Here is a 24262-nt window from a genome sequence, read left to right on the forward strand (position 1 = left end):
TCTTTCAGTGTTTTAAAACCTGTGTGTGAAGCTAGGGCGTTCTGTACAACCTTGCTTCTTGCCATGTTGTTATAGTACTTCTGTTATAATTTACTTTAAAACACTTCCTTATAAACAGTGTAATGTACTTGTGTGTAAATTAGCTTTCATCTACACTCTGGGGAAGGTTAGGTATCATTAGAGTTACCCTATTAGGAATTCACACTCTAGGGGAAGTTAGTTATAATCTGAAGTGCCCTAATCAGGGATCCATAATCCCCAGGTGGCTACTTAAGCATTTCAAGGATCTTTATTGAAATTTATATCAGAAGTTTCATTAATTAGCTTAAGGGATGTTAGAAATACATTTTCATTGGTGAAATAAGTGATGTCCCAGATATATGGCTGGCTAGAAAGGTGTCACAGCCCTGTCACCCATGTGAATGAAATACAAGAAGATACCTGCCCCCCCCCCCAAAAACAACCAACCAACCAACCAAACAAACAAACAAACAAAGAAAAACCAAGAACATGCCTGACCAGAGTATAAGTTTCACCAGAGCAGGGATTTTTATTGGCTTTATTCACAGCTATATACCCGATGGTAAGAACAGTGCCTGACACATAGTAGACATCAATATATTCAATACATGGTAAGTAAGTTGGTGGGTAGCACAGCAGTCTACCACCTTCTTGGTCTAAGTTCTATTTGATTCTGTGTTACCCACCTCTCCCCCAATCGTTCTATTCCATTTTTGGAGGGATCTACTGACAGACCTGAATAGAAGGCTGACTGATTCTCTGTTTGGGTATTGCTGCCGCTACCTCAGAGTGAGCCTCGCCTACAAGATGCCTGTGGGCATGCCTGAGGACAAAGAGTGAGGATTTCCTGAAACTTATATGAACATGTTATATGACTTTTTTTGCCCACTTGCCAATAAAAGTTTATACATTGGAAGAATTACGATGAAGTCTTGCTTTCCTTGTAATCTACCACCTGGTATCAGTGCTGGGAGGAGGGCACTCCCAGCTTTCACGTAATTCAATCAATGGATGCTATTGACATTTACTAATAGAAACTGACAGTTGCTAGAAGGTCAAATGGAGTGAAGTCAATTCGCAATACATGGGGAAAACTGAGATAGAAGCACATGAAATTTTATATATTGGTGCCATTATAAATCAAGGGTCTTCTACCTCAAGACAGAATCAGTGCTGTCCAACAATATGGAGGGTGAATCCAGGAAGCTCTTGTCTGAGATCAGAATCAGCAGGACAGATGTTATTTGTCAGGAAGACTTCGTAGAACAGGAAGAGAATGGGCCAAGGGATGGAGACTGGGAACCAACATTTCAAAAACAGGGCGATCAAGAAGAAACCATGAAAGATATCAGCAATCTAGAAGCTGTGTCATTGTAGAAATAAGAGAGGAGAGGAAAGGAGGATGGAGCAGAGGAGCAAATGCAGCAAAGTGCACAATGCAGAATTTGGCCTGAGACTTATTTTCATTGTAATGTGACAGCAAGTTTGTAAGCGCAGAGCTGAAGAGTATCCTCCAGATTTAGTTAATGGGTTTACTGCGGGTAGTCTTAAAAAAATGTGGGATGGTTCCTGGGATCAAGTCCTATATCGGGTTTCCTACTCAGCAGGGAGTCTGCTTCTCCCTCTCCATCTGACTCTTCCCACTGTTCGTGCTCGCTCTCTCCCTCTCTCTCTCTTTCAAAATAAATAAATAAAATCTTTTTTTAAAATGTGGGGATAAATATCATTCTATAGTAGAAAGACAGTATATGGTAGGTAAGAAAGTGGAACAAGCAAGCATAGTTCATATTTTTGGAAGTTTGGATGAAAAAGAAAGAAATACTTATTTGTAAGGATGGAAAAACTTGATCATGAGGGCACCTGGGTGGCTCAGTCTGTTAAGCCCCTGACTCTTGATCTCAGCTCAGGTCTCGATCTCAGGGTCATGAGTTCAAGCCCTGCAATGGGCTCCATGCTGGGCCTGGAGCCTACTTAAGGGGCACCTGGGTGGCTCAGTCGTTTGAGTCTCTGACTGCTGATTTCGGCTCAGGTCATGATCTCAGTGTTACAAGATGGAGCCCTGCATTGGGCTCCATGCTTAAGATTCTTTCTCCCTCTCCCTCTACCCCTTCTCCTCCCACTAGAGCACGTGTGCACTCTCTCTTTCTCAAAATAAATACATTAATTAATTAATCAAATAAAGGACTTGATCGTGTTCATAAACTGACAAGGAGCCAGAGTAGAGTGTGGGATTGAAGACATAGAAGAAGAAATGGAAGCTGATGGGTCAAAATGTAAAGTTAAGTTTTCTTAATTTGAGTAAAGTTCATGTTGTCATTAAAAAAAAGAGAGAGACCCCTAAAAATACAGTAGCTTGAATAAGATAGCTTATTTCTCTACCACATAACAGCCTAGTTAGTGTAGACTGGCCTGCAGCTCTACATGGCGCAGTCACTCAGGGACCCATATTCCTTCCATATTATTGCTTCCATCACTGCGTGTTGAATTTGAGTCAATGGTACAGCCCTGTTCTAGCACATGGGGAAGGAAGTCAAGAACAAACTAGGTGGAGGTCGTACATATTATCTCTGTTCACATTCTCTTGGTGAGAATTCAGTCATAGAACTAACATTAGCTGTTAATATTTCCATAATTCAGTTTAAAAGACTGCATTTCAGTTGGTTTGTGTGATATCATGTATGTGCCAACAGTATAAGTTTTAGTTCTATAGAGTCAACTAGTATACGAAGAAAAAAAAAAATCCCAGGTCAGTGGTCTTTAGCTAGCATTCTATCCGAAAGGGACATACTCCAGAGGTTCCTCCTAACACATTTTTTACTATCAAGATCTCCATAAAACCTCAATAAATGGCATAATGAATGTTAAAAATGGGTTTTGTATTGGGGAAGCTAGTGATTTGTTAAACAACAGAATGAATGTTAGAAACGGTGAAATTAAACTTACTCAAGGTATATAAAGCTTGTCTACAAGAGTTAGGAGACTTTCCTTCTATTTGCAGACCAGCAAGTTTTGTTTTATTATCTGATATCTTAGAGATCTCTCATGACACTTGTCCTAAACTGTCCTATGCTGAGCTGTTGGGATTTCTGATTCCATAATGGTAACTTCAGGGCACAGAATCCTGCCACTAAAATGGTTTTGTATTTGTCTTGAGTGTATCTTTCATTCAACGTATCACCAGAGCACCTAAAAGGACAAAGAGAGCTGCAATTTCACCTTGCTTACACATTTGTTATATTTACAGTTTTTTGGTAGCTACTATTCTCTACCTGAAAGAATCCAATATTTGGATTGACCAAATATTGCTTAGGTTAGCTAACTGAATATAAGGGAGCATAGAGGAGGCTGGGAAATGTCTCCAGCTAGGTAGCCAAGTGCCCAGGAAGGTAGGGGGGAACCCCACCATACATACATATATGGTCATTTTTTCTCGTTTTTTTAGGACACCTAAGAGTTTGCTACAGTAGCATGCTTAGGTTTCCTTAAAAAAATGAGTGTAGATATAGATGATTTTATAAATAAAGGAGCAGAAAATTGAAGACCTTACTCCTGAGGGTCTCAGATTTGTAGGAAATAAGAAACCATGTTTGCCTGTTTATTTTATTACTTTTCTTTCATTCATTCATTCATTCATTCATTCATTCATTCATTCATTCATTTTTAGTGGTCTCTATACCCAACTTGGGGCTCCAACTCAAGACCCTGAGATCAAGAGTCCCATGCTCCACGGAACCAGCCAGTCAAGTGCCCCTATTACTTTCAATTTTTTAAAAAAATTTTAATTTTGGGGGTGCCTGGGTGGCCCATTTGATTGAGTGTCCATCTCTTGATTTTGGCTCAGGTCATGATCTCAGGGTTGTGAGACTGAGTCCCCACCTCAGACTCTGCAATGGGCACAGAGCCTGCTTAAGATTCTCTCTCTCTCTGTCTCTCCCTCTCTCCTCTCTGCACTTCCCCCTTCTCTAAAACAAACAAAAATTTAATTGAGAGTTTATTTGAGCAAAATTGATTCCAATCGGGCAGCACCAACCTGGAAGTGGTTAGGAACACTATCTATTTCTTCATTTAACCTGCATTAATTAGGATATTGATTTGGCTGGTTTACAATAGACAAACTACATAAAGGATTTCTTTCTCACTACAAAAAAAATCTGAGTTCTTGGTCCAAGGGAGTGGGCGGTATTGTAAAATGAGTCCTTGATTCCTTCATCCTCCTCTAGAGACACAGGTCCCTTCTCTCTGTGGCTCTGGTATCCTGGGGTGTGGTTCGGGTATGCATGATTGCATACCATGAATCACCCCCTCATTCAAGTCTCTGCCCCAGCCCAAGGACAAGACATGGAAGAGTGAGAGGAGGGAGGGCAACCGGCTTTCCTTAGGAGGATGTCATCCTTCTGCTTATGGCTCATTGGCCAGAACTCAGTAACATGGACAAATCTAGCTGTAAGTGATGCTGGGAGGTCCAGATACCAACAGGGGGAGTGAGGCGGGAGGAGGATCAGCAAGTTCTGCAAACACAAAAACAAAATAACCTGACAAACCTCACTTTACAAATTAATTTGAGGGATGCCTGGCTGGCTCAGTCAGTGAACATACAACTCTTGGTCTTGGGAGTCCTGAGTTCAAGCGCCCTGTTGGGGGTGGAGTTTCATTTAAAAAAATAATAACTTGAGGTAATTTACCAAGATGTATAAAGGGCTACAAAGTAGATATAAAACAAGTAACAAAATAAGGGAAAACGGGAAGAACAGGGGGGAAAAAGCATATGAGTAAGTTTAGTGGTCAAAATAGATGCCCTACGTTCGTCAGGAAAAGAAAGGGGCGGAATGCCTTTTTTTTGGCGAAGCCAAGGTAATGATCCAAACTGCTGATTCACTTTTTAAGTATTTCACCCATTACGTATTTTCTTTGGATTTTTTCCTGCCTTCGTAGAGATTTGATGGCTAAAGTACTAACTAACTGGTATTGTAACTTGTATGCTCCAGTAACTAAGCCAGCAAATTCAAATTTAATAATTGAGAGCATTTTGAACATTGACAAAAGTTATTTGGTTAGCAAGTCAGATATAAAATAACCTGAAAGGACAAAAATGTGGTGTTTAAGTTATTTACCTTTCATATTTTGCCTACCCATTCACTGATAGTTTATAGGAAAACATTTTTACTATATTCGAAAGGAGGAACTATCTGAAATACCAGACAAGTATATGATCTCCTTATTGTGGGAAGCTGCCAGCCAAAAGCAGTAATGTCTCAAAATGGATACACTGGCAAATTGTAACTATAATCTGTATGCATACATATCACCATAAAACTATATGCAAAACTTTAGTCATTATTTGGTTGTGTTTTGGTTGGATGACAATCCACGGGTTGGGGACGCTTTCGTCAGATTTCTAGTTCCTTCCACCTTTAGGATCATATCATTCCTTTATACTGTAAGATGTTCTATCTTTTCATGCATACTTTCTCTAGACTCCCAGTCTATCAGAGGATGACGTCATCATGCTGCTACGGATCTTGCTCATTACGGCTGTCTCAACACGCGGAATGAGGAACCTGAAATAAAGGTGGAAAGTGTGCCATAGCTACATGTCTTAGAGACGTTGTTTCCAGAAGACTGTCGCGTGTGTTGGAGCAGGAATCTGAGCTTGAATCTCAGCTGGGTCTGTTGCTGGATTCAAGCATGTTTGGGCATGTCTGGCAAACTGGTGAGGCAGGCCTGAAAGAAACCTGCTGACATGGGGGCTGAGACTGCTTCCTAGAACAGAACTCATTTTAGTGGAAGAGAATTAGACAGAGAAGCTCTATAAGAAAGACTTAGTCATTGGACGGGGAGTAATAAATACAGCTTGGGGTAGCTGTTACTCAAATCTGTCGCCAATCTAGGCCCATGAAAGCATGTCTGGGTTCTTAAGAGAAACAGAGCTCTGAGTAAAACATAAAGAGCTGTTTCACTGAAAACCTTCTAAGATATTGGGCACAAGCAGTCTGCTTCGGGGTTCCCCTAAAAGAGATCACATAATGATCTCCATTTCTACAGGCCACACCATGGCTTTGGCTGTTTGCCTTGTATCACAGATCCTGGTAAGGAGCCTACAGCGCCTAGAAGAGAGCAAGGCAGGGGAGGGGGGCACTGGGAGGGTGTGTGAGTGTACGAGAGACCTCCCACCCCAGAGGCTCCCAGGGAAATTTAAGTTATTATTGCTAATCTGCCCCCATTAGTACTGTGGTCGATGAGTTTGAGTACTGTTCCCAAATAGTTCTTACGCAGTGATGTGTTATTAGGTAACTTTATTATTATTATTTTTTAAGATTCTATTTATTTATTTGACAGAGAGAGAGATAGCCAGCAAGAGAGGAAAAACAGGCAGGGGGAGTGGGAGAGGAAGAAGCAGGCTCCCAGCGGAGGAGCCTGATGTGGGGCTCGATCCCAGGACTCTGGGATCACGCCCTGAGCCGAAGGCAGACGCTTAACCAACTGAGCCACCCAGGCGCCCCTTAGGTAACTTCTAATTATGCATAGAATCACACACTGTCCTAGTGGGAAGGAGGGAACTCTACAACAGTGATTTTCGATCTGTAAAGGACCAGTTGTTTTTTTTTTTTTAATTTCCAGTGCACTTTTGCAAAATACAGGAAAGGTGAATTACCAGAATACTAGAATAAACTGATGACATCAAAAATATAAGCCCTGTTTATTATTAGATTCAGGAGGCATAAAATTACTCTGTCAAGGTGTTATAAAAGTTTCCAGAAGCTCATTTCAGTACTTGTCTAGCTACAGATTGGTCACAGTTTATGGAGATGTTTATGGATGTGCACTGGTTGGTAGACCCTGCTTCTTGCGGGCTCATGTTTTCATCCCACCTCTCACCTGATGCCACCTGAAAAAACTCCATCATCCACAAGTCGGTCCTCTAGCCACACACTTCAGTGTGTCATTATCCATTGTGGTTATGGAGGAGAGTGGCCTTGTTCTTAGGAGATACACAGTCATGACCTCTGCAACTGAACACAGGCTGAGAGAGAGAGAAAGGGAGAGGGGGGAGAGGTGGGGGTCAGAGGAGAGGGGGAGAGAGAGAACTTCTGGCTTTGATACCTGCCACTTCCACGTGTTTAGTCCCCATTCACTTTCACTCTCTTCACTCTTTTCTTCCTATCTCCTATACATTAGATACCCTTAAAAATAACTTAAATCACATCATCACACCTTTTAAAAAAATATCTTAGTTTATATCTCAGTTGTCTTTCAAAGCCCAAATTTTTTATTCAAGATTTTATGCCATCTATCTTTAAGCCTTTTTTTAGTTTTCTAGATTAGCTTTCTCATGGTTGATTAACACTGTCATGAATAAATTTTTATGCCTTTTCCATATTATTACTTCTCAGTCCTAGAATTCCCTCTCACACAGAATTCTATTCTACTCACTCTTCAAGATTTAGCTCAAATTAATTAAACTTAAATGTAGTTTTATCTTATTATACGAATTTGTTCAAATCCTACGTTCTTCATGTTTTCCTTGATTAGCTCAGCTAAATGTTAACCCTAATTTCCAGGGTTTAATACTGTGCTTGGCACATGAACTTAATATATACTTTTTAGTTAAACTCTCTGATAGTACTTACTTTAATTTTTTTTTTTTAAAGATTTTATTTATTTACTTGACAGAGATAGAGACAGCCAGTGAGAGAGGGAACACAAGCAGGGGGAGTGGGAGAGGAAGAAGCAGGCTCATAGCGGAGGAGCCTGATGTGGGGCTCGATCCCACAACGCCGGGATCACGCCCTGAGCCGAAGGCAGACACTTAACGACTGCGCCACCCAGGCGCCCCTGATAGTACTTACTTTATAACACAGGATAATACATTCCTGGTCTATCTCAAAAAGTGGCTTTGAGGTTGAAATGTTTGGGGTTAGTAATTTGCATGGTATATGTGTGGGAAGGTATCTGTAAACCATAATGCCTCATACTATTATTTTTTCAATTTTTGCTTTCCCTTGAGGCAACACATGGAACATATAACAGCTGTCCAAAGGCCTAAGGCAGTGGATATAATACTTGGATCCTCATGGTCTATGAAGACTTTCCAAGATGTGGATGAGCAGGAGACTGTTTTAATGCAAGAAGTTCTCAGATTCTCACTTCCCTTAGGTGGCTGTCCCTAAAAGTGATCTGCCCAAAGATCTGCCTCTGGGGTAAGAGTGTAAAGTTCTTTCCAGCCTTTCTGATCCCAGTTGCCCTTCCCCTACTTTACAAAACAAAAGCATAATTCTTCCCCATCCCAAATCTTAGGGGTGGGTGTGGGGGGAAGCAAAAATCTCTAAGATGGGGATGCCTGCGTGGCTCATTCAGTTAAAGCGTCTGCCTTTGGCTCGGGTCATGATCCCAGGGTCCTGGGATCAAGTCCTGTGTAGGGCTCCTTGCTCAGTGGGGATCCTGCTTCTCCCTCTGCCTGATGCTCCCCCTGCCTGTACTCTCTCTGTCTCTGATAAATAAATAAATAAATAAAATCTTAAAAAAAAAAAAAAAAAGACCTCCAGGATGCAAAAAAAGGAACGATTGACTGGTGAATGAGAATAGGTAACACATCCTTTAGAAGTCAGGTGGTTTTCTGTTACTTGCTTTCCGCAAAGTTGAAAGAAAACCTAATCAGAGTTGTCAGCTGATAGATCATTAAAAGTATTTTTTTGTTAGATCTTTCTGTGATTTTTGGGGGCATATAATTTGGAAAGAGTTCAAAGAATCAATTGGCATTACTAAAAACTCCATTCATTTTCATCTACTTATTTATGTGAACAAGTTTCCTCATTGCGTACATCCATGGAATTGAAAACTTGGAATAGAATTGATGCTGAACTTGTTCTCATTCTAGTAATACTCATCTACCAGTAAAATAAACTAGCTGGGGGTGCCTGGGTGGCTCAGTTGGTTAAAGGTCCAACTTGATTTTAGCTCAGGGCTTGATCTCAGGGTGGTGAGTTCAAGGCTGACTTAGGCTCCATGCTGAGTGTGGAGCCTACTTGAAAAACAAACAAAAAACTGGTTGAACTAGCAGTTCCATCTGGTAAGATGCATTTCCAACAAAATTTTACTTTTGTGTAATACTTAAGTATTTAAAGATTTGTTATTTTAGAGAGAGACAGAGAGAGGGAGAGTGTGAACGTGGCGGGGGACGGGGGGTGCAGAGGAAGAGGGAGAAAGAATCTGAAGCAGACTCCCTGCTGAGCGCACAGCCCCACCTGAGGCTCAATCTGAGGACCCTGGGATCATGACCTAAGCAGAAAATAAGAGTCAGAGGCTTAACTGACAGAGCCACCCACATGCCCCACTTATATAAGTATTTAAAATAAGTGTTTTGATCAATTGAAATAGTAAGACTTTGAGTTTTATGATCACAGGAAATTCAAAAACGACCCTTAAATTTCAATTTATTTCATTTTATTACAAGGAGATATAAGATGATCAATAAAACAGTTCAAATATAAAATCTATCATTAGGATAAAATTCTGGAGGGATATGGAATGTAAATATGAGTTCCAGAAGATAAAGAAGGATGGAAATTGCCCAAGTGTAAAGAAAAATTGTATTTTATAAGTGGATATTGGTGGGTATTAAATCCCTGCGGTATTTAGTTCATTGGCTGTATTTAAACGTGTGACAATTATAAAACATTGGTAACAAGCTGGAAGAAATGTAGCTGTCTTTTTAAACTGCACAAGGGTGTACAGTTATTTAGAGGACTCATGAGCTAAAAAGTTTGAAGATCTTGAACATAAAACACGTTTGCTCTGTGCCTGACTTAACCATTTCTTGGGATATTCAAACGAAGGTTGGACTGAAACCTGTGGCTCTATGCTGCGTGTATGGATTTAGTACCTTGCATTCTATTATTTATTTTTCTTCATTTTAATCGTCTCCCCTCCTAGATTGCAAGCTCTCAGAAGACCAGGGACTTGTTCGGTTCCTGGCTCATTGCCGGTACACAGGGGACACTCCCCAAATATCCCCAGAATGAATGACTTTATCGTGAGAACTCGGAGGGCTGTTAAAATCCCCGGCTAGCACTCAAGCTTTCGTTCTGCGTGTCCCGCCGGCTGCGAGGCGGGGAAGGCGTGGGAAGGCCCCAAGGAAACTCTGAGCACTCGGCCGGTCAGGGCGGGGGGCCGGGCGGGGACACGGGTGGGGGCGCGGGCGCGGAATCCGCGGCCTGGGGGAGGCGCTACCTCGTGCCGCCGCGCAGGCGCGCAACCGTCTCCGCGTGAGTGCGCGCAGTCGCGTGCCTGTCCCCGCGCGGGCTCCGTAGCGCGTGTGCAGGCTGACGCAGCTCGCGGGCCCTCCTCCTGCTCTGCAGCGGCGTCGGCGGAGTTTTGGGCGTTTGGGAGGGGGCGAGGGAGCTAGAGTCAGGAGAGGGAGGCGGCAGCGGGGAGGAGGAGGAGCAGGCGCCGCCATGGCCGCCGCTATCACCGACATGGCCGACCTGGAGGAGCTCTCTCGCCTGAGCCCTCTGCCCCCCGGCAGCCCTGGCCCGGCGGCGAGGGGCCGGGCTGAGCCCCCCGAGGAGGAGGAGGAAGAGGAGGAGGAAGAAGAGGAGGCCGAGGCCGAGGCGGTGGCAGCACTGCTGCTGAACGGCGGCGGCGGTGGGGGCGGCGGCGGCGGCGGCGGAGTGGGGGGCGGCGAGGCGGAGACGATGTCGGAGCCGAGCCCCGAGAGCGCCAGCCAGGCCGGGGAGGACGAGGACGAAGAAGAGGACGAGGAGGAGGAGGACGAGAGCAGCAGCAGCGGCGGGGGCGAGGAGGAGAGTAGCGCCGAGAGCCTGGTGGGCAGCAGCGGCGGGAGCAGCAGCGACGAGACGCGCTCGCTGAGCCCCGGCGCCGCCAGCAGCAGCAGCGGGGATGGGGACGGCAAGGAGGGCCTGGAGGAGCCCAAGGGACCGCGGGGCAGCCAGGGCGGCGGCGGGGGCGGCAGCAGTAGCAGCAGCGTCGTCTCTAGTGGCGGCGACGAGGGCTACGGGACCGGGGGAGGCGGAAGCAGCGCGACCTCCGGGGGCCGGCGAGGCAGCTTGGAGATGTCGTCGGATGGGGAACCCCTGAGCCGCATGGACTCGGAGGACAGGTCAGTGCACTGAAGCGTTTTCCCTTCCCTTCTACCTTTTACACTCGCGTGCCCCTCAGAGGGGCCAAAGGGACTTTTTGCTGAGATCCCCCTGCTCCCCGAATCTTCGGCCCCTCCCCCAGGCTCTCAACTCGGAAATCTCTCCTGGTCGCCGCGCCCCTCTCGTTGCGGATAGCCGCTTCCAACTCTCAAACCAATTCCCCCCCAACTCTCCTTTCCCCGCCCTCTTTCCCCTCGACTCTGCACTCTTTACGGACCTACGGACAGCTCTAACTCAGAAACAGCCCTCAAAGTAGGCCCAAATCCTCTTGCGGAGCTGAAGAGAGCCTTGATGTACACACTTCGGTACACAAGGTTAGCTTCATCCAACCGTGTTCGCGAACACTTGTCAGAACTATAATTGACAAGTGTTTTCCAACATGGCTGGTCTTGCCTGGATTTAACAGAACTTCCTTGTTCAGGGAAGAGACCCCCAGCTATCACTTTTCACTACTTAAGGGAAAGACTGGTCTTTTATATTTAATCAGTGCTCCTAAAATTCCGCATGTGTAGTCATTAATATAGTCTCAAAGTGATTTTAATAACTTCTTTTGTGTGTGATTAAATCTGGGAGAAAGTTTAAAACACGTATAAATTATTGTAGAAAAGAATGAATTGATGTTCTCTGAAATAATTTTACGGAATCAAAGAATTGGAATCGTAATAAAATACAGTCTGGAAGGTACATCATGATAGCATGTGGTTTATAATCTTTATATAATAAGGCTTTAGCATGAATGTCATGATTTTAGAGGATAGTATTTAAAGTCATGTATGGAAAGATCTCTGAAGAAATTAGTAGCTTTTTTTCTAAAGCTTGTTAGAAATAACGTGGATACTGACAAAAAAGCGCTTAACTTTTTCCAAGACTTTAAAATTTATTGCATTAGTATGTTTCATTTGTTATTATCATTACTTCTGATCACTTTGGAAAACTTCGTATTTTAATTAATTGGTTTTTAATGTACTTTTTTAATAAAATAGACTGTACAAACCCTAGAGAAATTGTGCTGAACTAGATAGGCACATCAGGAAGGAGAATCTGCGAGACAATTAAAAATTGATGTGAACCACACAATGAAGCATATGTTATTTATCATTTTATTATATCCTCCTTCATTGGTACCAGTAGATATTTGAAAGTTGACATCAGTTTATACAGTTAGCATCTACTACAGTTCTTCCATTTATCTAGCGCGTGTGGGTACACACATACACGCTTAGCACTGCACAATTTAAATGTCTAGCCCATTCTCACAACTCTGGTGCAAGATAGGAATGATTTTGACTTCCATTTAACAGATGAAGAACCAAGTTGAGTGTCTTACTCAAAACAGTAAGCCTAGAATGGAAGTAGTGGTAGAGCTGGATCCGAACAAAGGTTCTCAAGCCCCCTGTTATTTTCACTTCACCAGAGTTAGAATACTTCACCTTAAACAACAAGCTGTATGTGTCAGAATTTTTTTTTTTTTGAGTTAATTTCTATCTGCTACATCCCTTTAGGAGATGATGAACTGTTGGTCAAGTAATATTTCAGGAAGTGGAGTTTTGGCTTCATTTCATATTTATAAGATATTCACTGGAATATCTAATTTCTACATCATATTTCAGAGTAAGATATTAGTGCCACAAGTCCAAATAAAGTTAAAATTTGATAATCAAACATACTTGCTTTTCTTAACGCTTAAACATTAGAGACTACAAAATATTGTAATCATTTTACTGTTTCAGGGTAATAGATTTAACTTGTACGAAAAAGCTTTGCTAGTGAAACTGGATGTGGTGATATTAATCGTCATTCTTAAATGCCCCCTTGTTGCCTTTAATTTTTTTTTTAAGAGTCCTTTTAAATTTGGAAAGGATTCATAGTTCTTATGAACTGTCCTGAGATTACACTAATCTATGTGGATTTTATAAATTGATTTCATGGTAGGAGGCTTTTATTTTTGTGACTGATGGAAGGATGTCGTGGTTTTAAAGTGCTTTTAAAAAACTTGGGGCATTCCTATCAAAATGATTTTATTAGAATTTACTGTTTCTTTTAGAATGCCTATTCAGTTTTTTTTTTTTTTACTTTGAAATTAGATCATACTTTTGAGTTAACATACTTTAGAATTTAAATGTCTTAATTATTTTAACTGTAAGAGCTTCTTTTTAAGAAACATTTAAATATAAAGACTTAGATATTAAAGCTCATGATCCAAGGTGTCAGTTTACAGACATATGTATTGGAAGTGTTGTGTGGTGAAAAGTGACTAATTTATAAAATGAATAAATGACCCTTGGTACAAAAACATTGATTATTTTCTCCATGAGAAAGTTATTCAAAACCAGAGTAAGGGTATTAGTATGTTTATTTTGGTAAAGTTAGAAAACCTTTATGTTGATACGTAATTTATTTTCTTTAGGGGAATATTTAGCTGTTTGAGACCACTATAAACTAGCTTTTCTTCTACTTCGAATCTAAGGTTAACTGCTTTTTAAAAAATTACCGCCTTTTAAAAAATAATTACCACCTTTTTATTCAGAGACTAATTAATTTTTAAATAGAATTTTAGAATTTAAAATATTTCTGAAATTTTTTTAGTTTTCAAATTAGTTCTAGCTATTGAATCAGATTATACATTGAAAGATTCTTACCTTTTCTGTATAAGTGAATTGATAAGAACTACTTTTGTGGTTGTCATACACACACACACATATATATATATATATACACATATACATATATATATATATATTCTCCCTCATGCCCCCCAACTAGAACAGAAGCCAAGACTTATTTTGAAAAGCCAAGACCACTTTCAGCCACTTTTATCAGCCTTTCTGGGTAAATTCAGATGTCAAAAGTGCGTGTGTAAGGATGTGGTGATAGGGAAAGGCATATGGTGTGAAACTTAATGATCAAGAAAGGCCACAGGCCTTTACCATTTTGTGGATCAAAATTTGGAATCCCAGTCTTAGCAGTTGCAAACTGAGGTGTAACTGACATTGCTCTGATGGCTGGGAAAACAGGCTAATATTGCCCAATTTCTTAGTAGTATGATTGGGAAGATCTAATATGGAGGCTAAATTTCTAAATCGTATTAATGCCAGAAGGCTACTTGCTGAAGTTATCATCAAGATTTGTTAAGGATCTGTATGGTTGAGGCAATACAATACTTCTATGTAAAGTAATTTTTGCTCATACTTCACGATGATGTAGTTACCTCTTCAACTCTTAAGCAACTGTCCCTAGTCTCTTAAAATCATTCTTTTAGCTACCTTTTTATTTTGATTAAATTTAGGGAAAAAAGCTTTTAGTAGGTCTCAGTTTTCATTGATGACCTGTAACTCCCAGTAAAGGAAGGCATGGCTCTGTGCCCAAAACAAAATCATGAAAAAACTACAGACTTAAGGATTGAATTTATTGAGAGATTCTAGGGGGTCATTTTACTTTGAAGAAAAATTAGGACTACTGTGTTGAGTCAGCTAGAGAATCCTGTGTGTAAGTTGATTTGCTAACCAAACAGGAATTTACTGTGTGCTGGACTTTTACTGAGTATTGTGGAAGATGGGCTATTGCATATTGCTGTGAGACTTTTAATTCCAAGGTGTAGGTTTTGCCCTAGTTCCTAGCACAAAACTGCATTGACTCTAAATGTAAACAAAGTCAAATTTCACGCCTTGCCAATTGTATTAGCTGTTTATTGTTATGTAATACATTTCTTTCAAATTTAGCAACTTAAAGAAACAGACATTTGTTATTGGTTGAGGTTTCTGAGAGTCAGGAGTGGAGAGGCTTAGCTGGGTGGTTCTGGCCCAGGGTTTTATGAGGTTGCAGTGAAAAGGTTGGCCAGCACTGCAGTCATCTGAAGATTTGACTGGGGCTAGAAATGTGTTTCCAGGATGGCTCACTTACTGTAGCTCTTGGCATGATGCTTCATTTACTCACCAAGTCAATATCTGTGTGTCCTCATAACATAGCAGCTATTTCCCCTCAGAGCAAGTGATCTGAAAGAGCAAGGAAGAAGCCACGAAGTCTTTTTATGACCTAAAATACTTACTTTTTAATTCGTCCTATGTTTTCCTTTAGCAGATGAGTTTTTCCTATTTTTCTTTTCATTCATTCCCTGTCACACAATAATTCCTTCAGATTTTGTTCACTAAGGCCACCTTTCAAAACCTGTCAAAATGCCACAGTAAGTCCTGGCTTTAATTTCTTTTTCCTTTTAATTCCCATAGACGTATTTTTTATTTTTTCCCCTCCCTGCTTATGGTTCTATTCTGTAGGTGGTGGGATATAGAATATCTCTGCAGCTGTATATAGAGCATGTAATCTGAGTTAGTCTGAATTCAGATCTTTGTATTGCTGTCTGTATTATGACTTTAAGTTAAATCTTGGAGCCTCAGTTCCTTAACTACGAAAAAGGGTTAGGTTTTACCATAAAGGTATTCTAAAGACCAAACGAATTTCTATTAAGAGTCCTATGAGCTTTTCTGAAGAATCTATGTTATTTGAATGCTTCATCCTTTTTGTTGTACAGTGGTAATTTTGAGAACGGGCGCAGTTTAGCTCATTTAGATCTAAACACAGTACCTTGGGATATGGTGAGTACTTAACTAATTATTACAATTAAATGGAAATAGCCACAGTTGAATTTATATAAAGGAGACTATAAACTGAGGGCCGGGAATTAGTGCCTTTGGTTGGATCATTGTATTTGGTATTGGTAAGTTTAAAGTTACTGGGTCAGTGTGCTCCAATAAAGCCCATGAGATCCTATGCAAAATTTATGTGATTTTTCTGAGAGGATGTCAGCAGCTATAAGATTTTCAAAAGAGTTTGGTCTAAGTTAAGAACTACCAATTTTAGGGGCGCCTGGCTGGCTCAGTTGGTAGAGCTTATGACTCGATCTCAGGCTCATGAGTTCAAGCCCCATGTTGGGAGTAGAGTTTACATTAAAAAAAAAAAATACAAGGGGCGTCTGGGTGGCTCAGTCGGTTAAGCATCCGACTCTTGACTCCTGCTGTCTGCCCAGGTCATGATCTCAGGGTTGTGGGATTCAGCCCTATGTGGGGCTCTGCACTGAGCATGGAGTCTGCTTGAGATTTTCTCTCTCTTCCCTCTGTCTCTCTCCCTGCTCACGTGCACGTGCCCCCCCCAAAATAAATAAATAAAATCTTAAAACAAAAACAATCTGCTAACTTAGAGGAGATCCAGAGGTGCATAATAAATGTTTATTAAGTGGTTGTGGACAATTCTATCAAAAAAAATGTTGGGACAGTTCTGAAATTGTGAATTTCTGTAAACATATTTTTATAAATGAGTTCGAGTGTGGAAAATCTGAAATGGATAGTCACCACAGGGTTTTTTTCCTAAATCATTGTTTGTTTTTTAAAAGATATTTATTTATTTGACAGCGGGTGAGAGAGTGAGAGAAAGCACAGGAGGGGAGCAGCGGGGAGAGGGAGAAGCAGGCTCCCCACAGAGCAGGGAGCCCAATGCTGGGCTCAATCCCACCTGGGATCATAAACTTGAGCTAAAGGCAAAAGGCAGACACTTAACGGACTGAGCCACGCAGGTGCCCCTCCTAAATGATTAAATGCGTGAGTGCATTTACTGTATAAAAATGCATAACATTTTATCAAAGTGGAAATTTTGAAGTTAAAGAGGGAGAAGGTGTAGGGAGAGCGGTGGTTTAAGACTGTGATTTGAGTCGGAATGTGTGGTTTGAATTCTGGCTCTCACTTAAACTGGGTGACTATGGGACAGTTATTTAAGTTATTTACCATTTTACTATTCAGGTTTCTCATCTGCAAAAGGGGGCCAGTAATAGTTAACTATCCTGTAAGATTGTTATGGGGATTACATGAAGAGTATTTGGCACATAATCTATTTTATTAAAGATTTTATCTATTTATTTGCTGGGGAGGTGTACACAAGCAGGGGGAGCAGCAGGCAGAGGGAAAAGCAGGCTCCCCGCCAAGCAAGGAGCCCGATGTAGGACTCGATCCCAAGATCCTGGGGTCATGACCTGAGCCAAAGACAGAAGCTTAACCGACTGAGCCACCCCGGTGTCCCAGCACACAGATTATTTTAAATGTTTATGGCATACATAGAACCCCTTCCTTTTGTGGCCGGGTAGTATTCCAGGTGCAGGGTACAGAGCAATGAGTAAAACAAAACCCCTGACTTCACGAGTGGGCAAACTGCACAAATGAACTAGAAATAGCTAGTAATGATCTCGTTGTTATGAAGCCATATCAGCTCTGAATGCCAGAAAGTATTAGACCAACTGTTAAATTTGTGTGTGGCAAGTATCTGTAAATGAGTGCTGCAGAAACTTGCAAAAGGATATGCCAGGCCAAATATTCCATTGCAAAATTTACGTTTTAATCAGCTTTAACACACACACACACACATATGTATTTTCAGTGGTTGACCTAAAAGGCCATTTAATAGTTTTTAATATGTAAGTAAAGCTACTGACCTATTAGTAAAAATCTTTGGAGTATATTTTCTAGTAATGGTAATGGATTTACAGTGATCTAATAACATACTGAGTTCATTTTTATGACTGATAGTTTGCATTTGTGAAAATCATGGATATATTGGCCTTGTAACTAAATAGACAATTTTGGGCATCAGAGAAGATCAGAGGGATGTATCGATGTTTAAAAAAAATCATATTTTGCACATTTACTTTGTTGGCTAGCATGGTGCTCTATCTAGTGATAAGAAAGAAATACGGTGGTGCCTCCCCAGTGTTTATTTTTTAAAGTAGGCTGCATGCCCAGTGTGGGGCTTGAGCTCACTACCCTGAGGTTAAGTGCTCTACAGACTGAGCCAGCCAGGCGCCCCCAGATACTTAGTTTATAATGAGAAGACTAAAAAGATGATTCCATTGTTTTTTAGTTTTTCTGTTAAGTGTTTGTGCACAGTACATTAAAATAAACACTGGGAAGTATTGTAGTCAGTGGTTAAAGTTTTTGTGGGGAGGGGGTTGGAGTTAAGGGTTAGATGAGTGATGAGATTTTTTTTTTTTTAAAGATTTATTTATTTGAGAGAGAGAGAGAACACAAGCAGGGAGGAGGGGCAGAGGAAAAGGGAGAAGCAGACCCCCCTGCTGTGAGCAGAGAGTGGGACCGTGGGATCATGACCTGAGCTGATGGCAGAGGCTTATTAACCTACTGAGCCATCCAGGTGACTGGAGGAGAAATTTTTAGAAAGCCTAAATGAAATATAGGAAGAAAAGAGCCTACCATATACAGGAGACTTCCTGCCTAGGTCAGAGGATCCACATTGGAACTGGGAAATAAGAATAGCTAAAGTGGGATTTTTCATGCCAATAACAGATGTGGGCATTTTGTCAGTGTAGGTTTGTGAATCAGTTTCTTTTGCCTCTCCCCAACTTCTCTTTGTAACTCCTAATCACATTCAGGTTTTACCTCAAACATTTTCATAGGCAGACTATCCCTGATTTCTTTGTTAGGCACAATGCTAGCACTCCCAAGTTCTTCATTGCCCTTGTTACAATTTGAGTCATTTACTGTTTATCTCTCCTGCTAGAGTTTATGCTTCTTGAGAATAGGAATCATGTCTCTTTTGATCATTGTTCTATTCACAGCATCTGGCACAGTGCCTGATGCTTATTTTAGGTGTTCTTTTGTGTTTTTTTTTTAAAAGATTTTATTCTGTTTTTTTTTTTTTTTTTAAGGTTTTATTTATTTATTCATTCAACAGAAATAGAGACAGCCAGCGAGAGAGGGAACACAAGCAGGGGGAGTGGGAGAGGAAGAAGCAGGCTCACAGCAGAGGAGCCCGACGTGGGGCTCGATCCCATAACGCCGGGATCACGCCCTGAGCCGAAGGCAGACGCCTAACCGCTGTGCCACCCAGGCGCCCCTTATTCTGTTTTATTTATTTATTTATTTGAAAGAGAGAGGGCACAAGCAGGGGGAGCATGCAGAGGGAAAGGGAAAAGCAGGCTCACCGAGTAGGGAGCCTGATGCGGGGCTCGATCCCAGGACACTGGGATCATGACCTGAACCGAAGACAGATGCTTAACAACTGAGCCACCCAGGCTCAGTGATTTTATTTTTAAGTGATCTCTCTACCCAGTGTGGGGCTCAAATTTACAATCCCAAGATCAAGAGTTGCATGCTCTACCGACCGAGCCAGCCAGGCACTCTTAGGTATTCTTCAGTGCGTTTTGGATGAATGATGAAACTCCTGTGTTACAGAAAAACGTGGCAAAGGTAGAGAGTTAATTTTGGGAGCTGGGAGACCAATTAGGAAGTGATAGGAATAGTACAGATGTGAAATGAAGAGACTTGAACTAGGGTACAAGTTGGGGAAAAAGTCATGCTTGGGAAATTAAATCAAAGGAAAGAAAAACTAATTTCCTGAGTGGCTTATAAGAAAAATATTATGTTATTATTTCTGAGTAAAATTTTTTTTTCTTGAGGATTTCATTGGAACAATAGCTTGCTTATTTTTCCAGACACATCCATCACTAAAATAATTCAAGGAAAAGTTGGGTAGTGAAGGAGCATGAACCTTAACTTAGAAGGAATTATAATTTAACTTCTCAGATGTTGTTTCCCTACCTGTAAAATAGAATATCTTAGTGTTGTGATTAAATGAGATGGAGTATGTAAAGGGCCTAGGGCTGTATTTAATTCATAGAGTCATTTATGCTTCCACTTCTTATGCACATAGATGTGGAAAGAAAACTTCGGTGAGAATAAGTAATTGATATTATAGTATCAGCTTTACTAGAGACTGCTTGCAAATCATTTCATTTCTCTGAACTTCAGATTGATTCTTTTTCTTAAAAGTGAGGTTTTAAACAATATAAAATAATTTGAAGCTCAAATGTGATGATTCTGATGTGGACTTGGCAAATGCTCTGTTTTATCCTTTCGATAACCCAGAATATTGCAAGCATGGCTTTGCTATATCCAGGATCTCAGAGATACTTTACATTGGTTCTTCTGGGTTCAAGAATCACCATAATTTATGGTGTTGTATTGAAATATCCATTTGTTTGTCTTTTCTAGGCTATAACATTTTTAAGAATTAAAATCTGGTTCTACTTATTTTTATACTTACATTACTTACCAGTTGTACTCACCTATTGTACTGCTTATATTCAGAACTCAGTAATTGGTTGAATTCAACTGAATGTGGATGTACCTGATACATGTTTCTTCTTTTTCACTATCATGACTGTATGAAACAGGAAGGAGAACCATTCTGTGCCTTATATCTTCCCCAATTCTTTAAGTTGGTTTACTTATTTTAAGTAATCTCTACACCCATCGTGGTGCTCAGACTCACAACCCCAAGATCAAGAGTCTCATGCTTTTATGACTGAGCCACCAGGTACCCTCTCTCCCAGTTCAACAGCATATGTAGAAACAGTATTTGAAAAAAGTCGTGATTTTTGAAAAATTTAAAAAGCAGACTTCCCCAACTAATATTTTGTTTCCCAACAAAAAATAAATTTAGATACTATTTTAGAAGAAAACTACTATTCCGTACTTTGCTTATGAATGTGAGACTATTGAGCTTATTGGAAGGATTTTATGAAATTCAGTTCATTGCATCCTCACAAACAACTAATGAGGCGAGGAAGTGCTCCTGGTTACTATACTGCCCATATGACTCTTGTAACCAAATTTGACTGAGGAAGTTTAATTAAAATAGTATTAAGTCAGTGGCTAGTTTAAATTTCAACTCTTTTGCAAAGAATAACTTAGGAGCTTGAATTCATTTACATTTCTGGGCCTCATTTTCATTGGTAATTATAATATACATAGCCTAGATCCCTTTTTAAGACTATGAAGTATAAAAATTGATTTCTGAGTTTGTAGTTATTCAGTCTTCAGGGGAATAGAGAGTCTTTATTGGCATTTTAAGTTTAATGCTTTTCGAAGTCCCTGTCTTGCTTTCTGGTTTTCATTTATGTTTCAAATTTCTAGAAAGGTGAAGTGTTACTAATTAGAGAAAATACGGAGACGTTAGAAGGGTGTTTGTATTTCTCAGTAAATATATTTACTATATCATTGCTAAATTATAAAATTTTTGTCATTGCTTTTTATAAATATTTGTTAAAGTACCAAGAGTGGATGAATCAGCAGTAGATTTTTTAGTGCTTTACGTTCGTGTTGGCAGTCATTTGAACATGTCTGTTGAGGTGTTGAGGACTCCTGTAGGCTTTTTTGCCAGAAATATGTGTACTGAAATCATTTGATAAAATCATTTTTATGATTTAACACTAAAAAAAATCAAGTAAATGTGATTGCTTCTTATAAAATGGGTGTTAGTCTTCATAACAGATTTTTTACATACTGTCTTTGCATATAAGCATTTTCCTGGAAATCTTTTTGAAGGTAAAAGATTAAAAAAAAGAAGGGAAAGGTAACTCCTTATAATGTAATTACACTGAAATAGAATGTTTCTAGTATTACAGTCTTTTTGAAGGTAATTGCTTGCTGATCTGGTCTTAAACGGCGTGAAAAATGTGGGTGGAGTAATCTTAAAGAGCAATAGACTAGAAATGAGAAGCAAATTTAAAATGATGTTCACAGTGGTAATGTAAGAATGCAGCCTACTTGTTTTCCATAGGCTATATTTCATCATTCTTGCATAAAGTCCCTTTTGACCAATTTAGTGAATGCTGCTGGGTCTTGGGGAAAGAATCTTTTGTTTTTATTCAGAGAAATAATTGTAGGGATGGAGAGTAGTCTTTTTCTTGATTAGAAAAACCCATTTTAGCTTTTTAAATTACAGTGATAATAGCTTGTAATTACAGTAACAATAGTAATAATAATATCTTGGTTTTGGCTAATGATTTTTAGTGTGCCTCCAATTAATTTTTATGATTATCTCAGTATGACAAAGCCATATATTTTACTTGCCTTAAAAGTCCTACTTAAATTTGTCCCTATAAGTATGTGAGCATTTACTGTGTGCAAGGCACTATACTACCTGGGCTTAGGAATTTACTCTGAATGAGTCTTTCAGGTGATTCACAGTACAAATCGAGCAGATTAGAAGGAAGCAGAATTCTTTCCATCTTAGATGAGTAGGGAGGGCCTTAGGGAAATTGACTTGAGCATATATAATGCATGTAATAAAACAAGCACTTGTCTTTACTTTTTTCTTTTTTACCTATATTTTATTTATTTATTTATTTATTTATTTATTTATTTATTTATTTATTTATGAGCTGAAGCAGGGGGAGCGGCTGGCAGAGGGAGAAGCAGACTCCCTGCTGAGCAAGGAGCCCTATGTGGGACTTGATCCCAGGATCCTGGAAGCATGACCTGAGCTGAAGGCAGACACTTAACTGACTGAGCCACCCACACATCCCTTTACTTATTTTTTCTGATTGCTTCTGAGTTTAAAGATCTAAAAGCATACAGCACCATAGCAGTTTGGAAGGCAAAACCAGGTGGCCTTACAGAAATCTGATGTGATCCAAATTCCTTAATCCCATTTAAAACCCAATTCCATAATTTACAATTTGTTCTTGATAGAGAAAAACCAAAGTGACTGCCCCTTTGTCCCCAGACAAATGAATATTTGAAGTTGAAATTTATGTTGATGCTGTTAGGCTCCTATCTGTTCTAGTGGCTTAAGTTCTAAATTTGGGATAAGTTCTACCTGAGGATAGTGTTGCTTTCTATGACCTTGAATTAATTTTTTTATGAAGCTAATTGACTTGTAGGATTGGGGGGGGGGTTGAGAGAGAGAGGAGGGGCAGAGGGAGAGGGAGAGAATCTTAAGCAGGCTCTGTGCCCAGCTCAGAGCCAGATTCGGGGCTCGATCTCACAACCCTGAGATCATGACTTGAGCCAAAATCAAGAGTGGGGCATTTAACCAACTGAGCCACCTAGGTGCCCCAGAAATCAAATTTAATAGTTTATCTTGTTACCAAAACTATCTGCCTCAAAGAATCAAATTATATGTAAATATTAAATATTTTTTGTGTTGTGTGTGTTAATGGATGTACAAAAGCAAATAACTTTTTGTATGTGCGCACCAATTGAAACTGTTATTTTGACATATGATGGGCTGCATTTCAGTATTTCTCAAATCTGTGGTTTGCTCACATTTTTCCTTTGTATAAATGTGGCAACTGAGTTGTTTGGCATTAGTGTTTTGTATTTGTGTGACTTTGGGCAATCACATAATATCTGTGTCTCAGTCTCCTTTGTTAAGATGAGGATACTAATTATACCTATCTTATGTGGTTGATGTAAACATTAAATGGGTTAATACATGTCAAGCATTCTTCCAGTTTCTATGGCTACATGACAACCAACTCCAACATTTAATGATTTAAAACAATTATTTTGCTTACAAATCTAAGAGCTGAGCTGGGCTGGGTAGGGTTAGATCATTCCTGCTCTACTTGGTGTCGGTTTAGAACAGTATAAAGGCTGGGGAACTGTAATCACCAGAAAACTCACTTACCCACTTACCTATCTGTCATATGTGTGGTGTCTGGGCTGAGAAGACTGAAACAGCTGAGACTTCCTGGCATCTCTCTCTAGCTCTGTGTAGTTTTTTCATGAGATCTCTTGAGCATGGTGGCTTCAGGGGAGCCAGATTTCTTTACGTGGTAGTTCTGGTTTCCCAAGTTGTGTGTCCCAAGAGTGAGTCAGGCTGAAGCTATAGTATTGCGTTTTATGATCTCACCTTGTAAGTCTTGCAGTATCACTTTTGCAGTAGTCTCAGATTTGTTCACATTCAGGGGGAGGTAATAATGACCCTCCAGCATCGTAAGAAAAGGATGTGGGAAAGTGTATATGGTGTGGCCATCTTTGGGAAATAAACTCAGTAAGTGTTAACTGTTGTGATAAAGAATAGGAGCTCAGATTTAAATAGAGTACCTTTTGTGATGCAAATTTTGATTCAGTAAGCTATATGATCTTTTTTTTTTCCTTAAGAGAAAGTCATAAAATTTAACAGGCAGGCAGTTCATCATTTTCTTGAAGTGCCTGTTTCTTTTAACTGGTTTAGTTTTGGCTTTCAATCCCATTGTCAATGCCTGGAATAAGGAGCAGGGCGCAAAATTATAGTCCATTCCA

The 24262-nt window shown here is 40.2% G+C and overlaps 1 protein-coding gene across 1 annotated transcript in view; it reads left to right on the forward strand.

Moving 5' to 3' along the window:
• The first annotated feature begins 10380 nt into the window (after positions 1-10380).
• The window catches only part of AEBP2 (AE binding protein 2), a 63735-nt gene continuing 49853 nt past the window's right edge, over positions 10381-24262 (forward strand). The window contains exon 1 of the mRNA XM_008707091.2: positions 10381-11137. Within this exon, the coding sequence (XP_008705313.2) occupies positions 10473-11137 (665 nt within the window). The 5' untranslated portion in view covers positions 10381-10472. The remainder of the gene's footprint in view (positions 11138-24262) is intronic.

This window comes from Ursus maritimus, unplaced genomic scaffold, assembly GCF_017311325.1.
Source record: "Ursus maritimus isolate PB19 unplaced genomic scaffold, ASM1731132v1 scaffold_26, whole genome shotgun sequence".
In the NCBI taxonomy this organism is placed as follows: domain Eukaryota; kingdom Metazoa; phylum Chordata; class Mammalia; order Carnivora; family Ursidae; genus Ursus; species Ursus maritimus.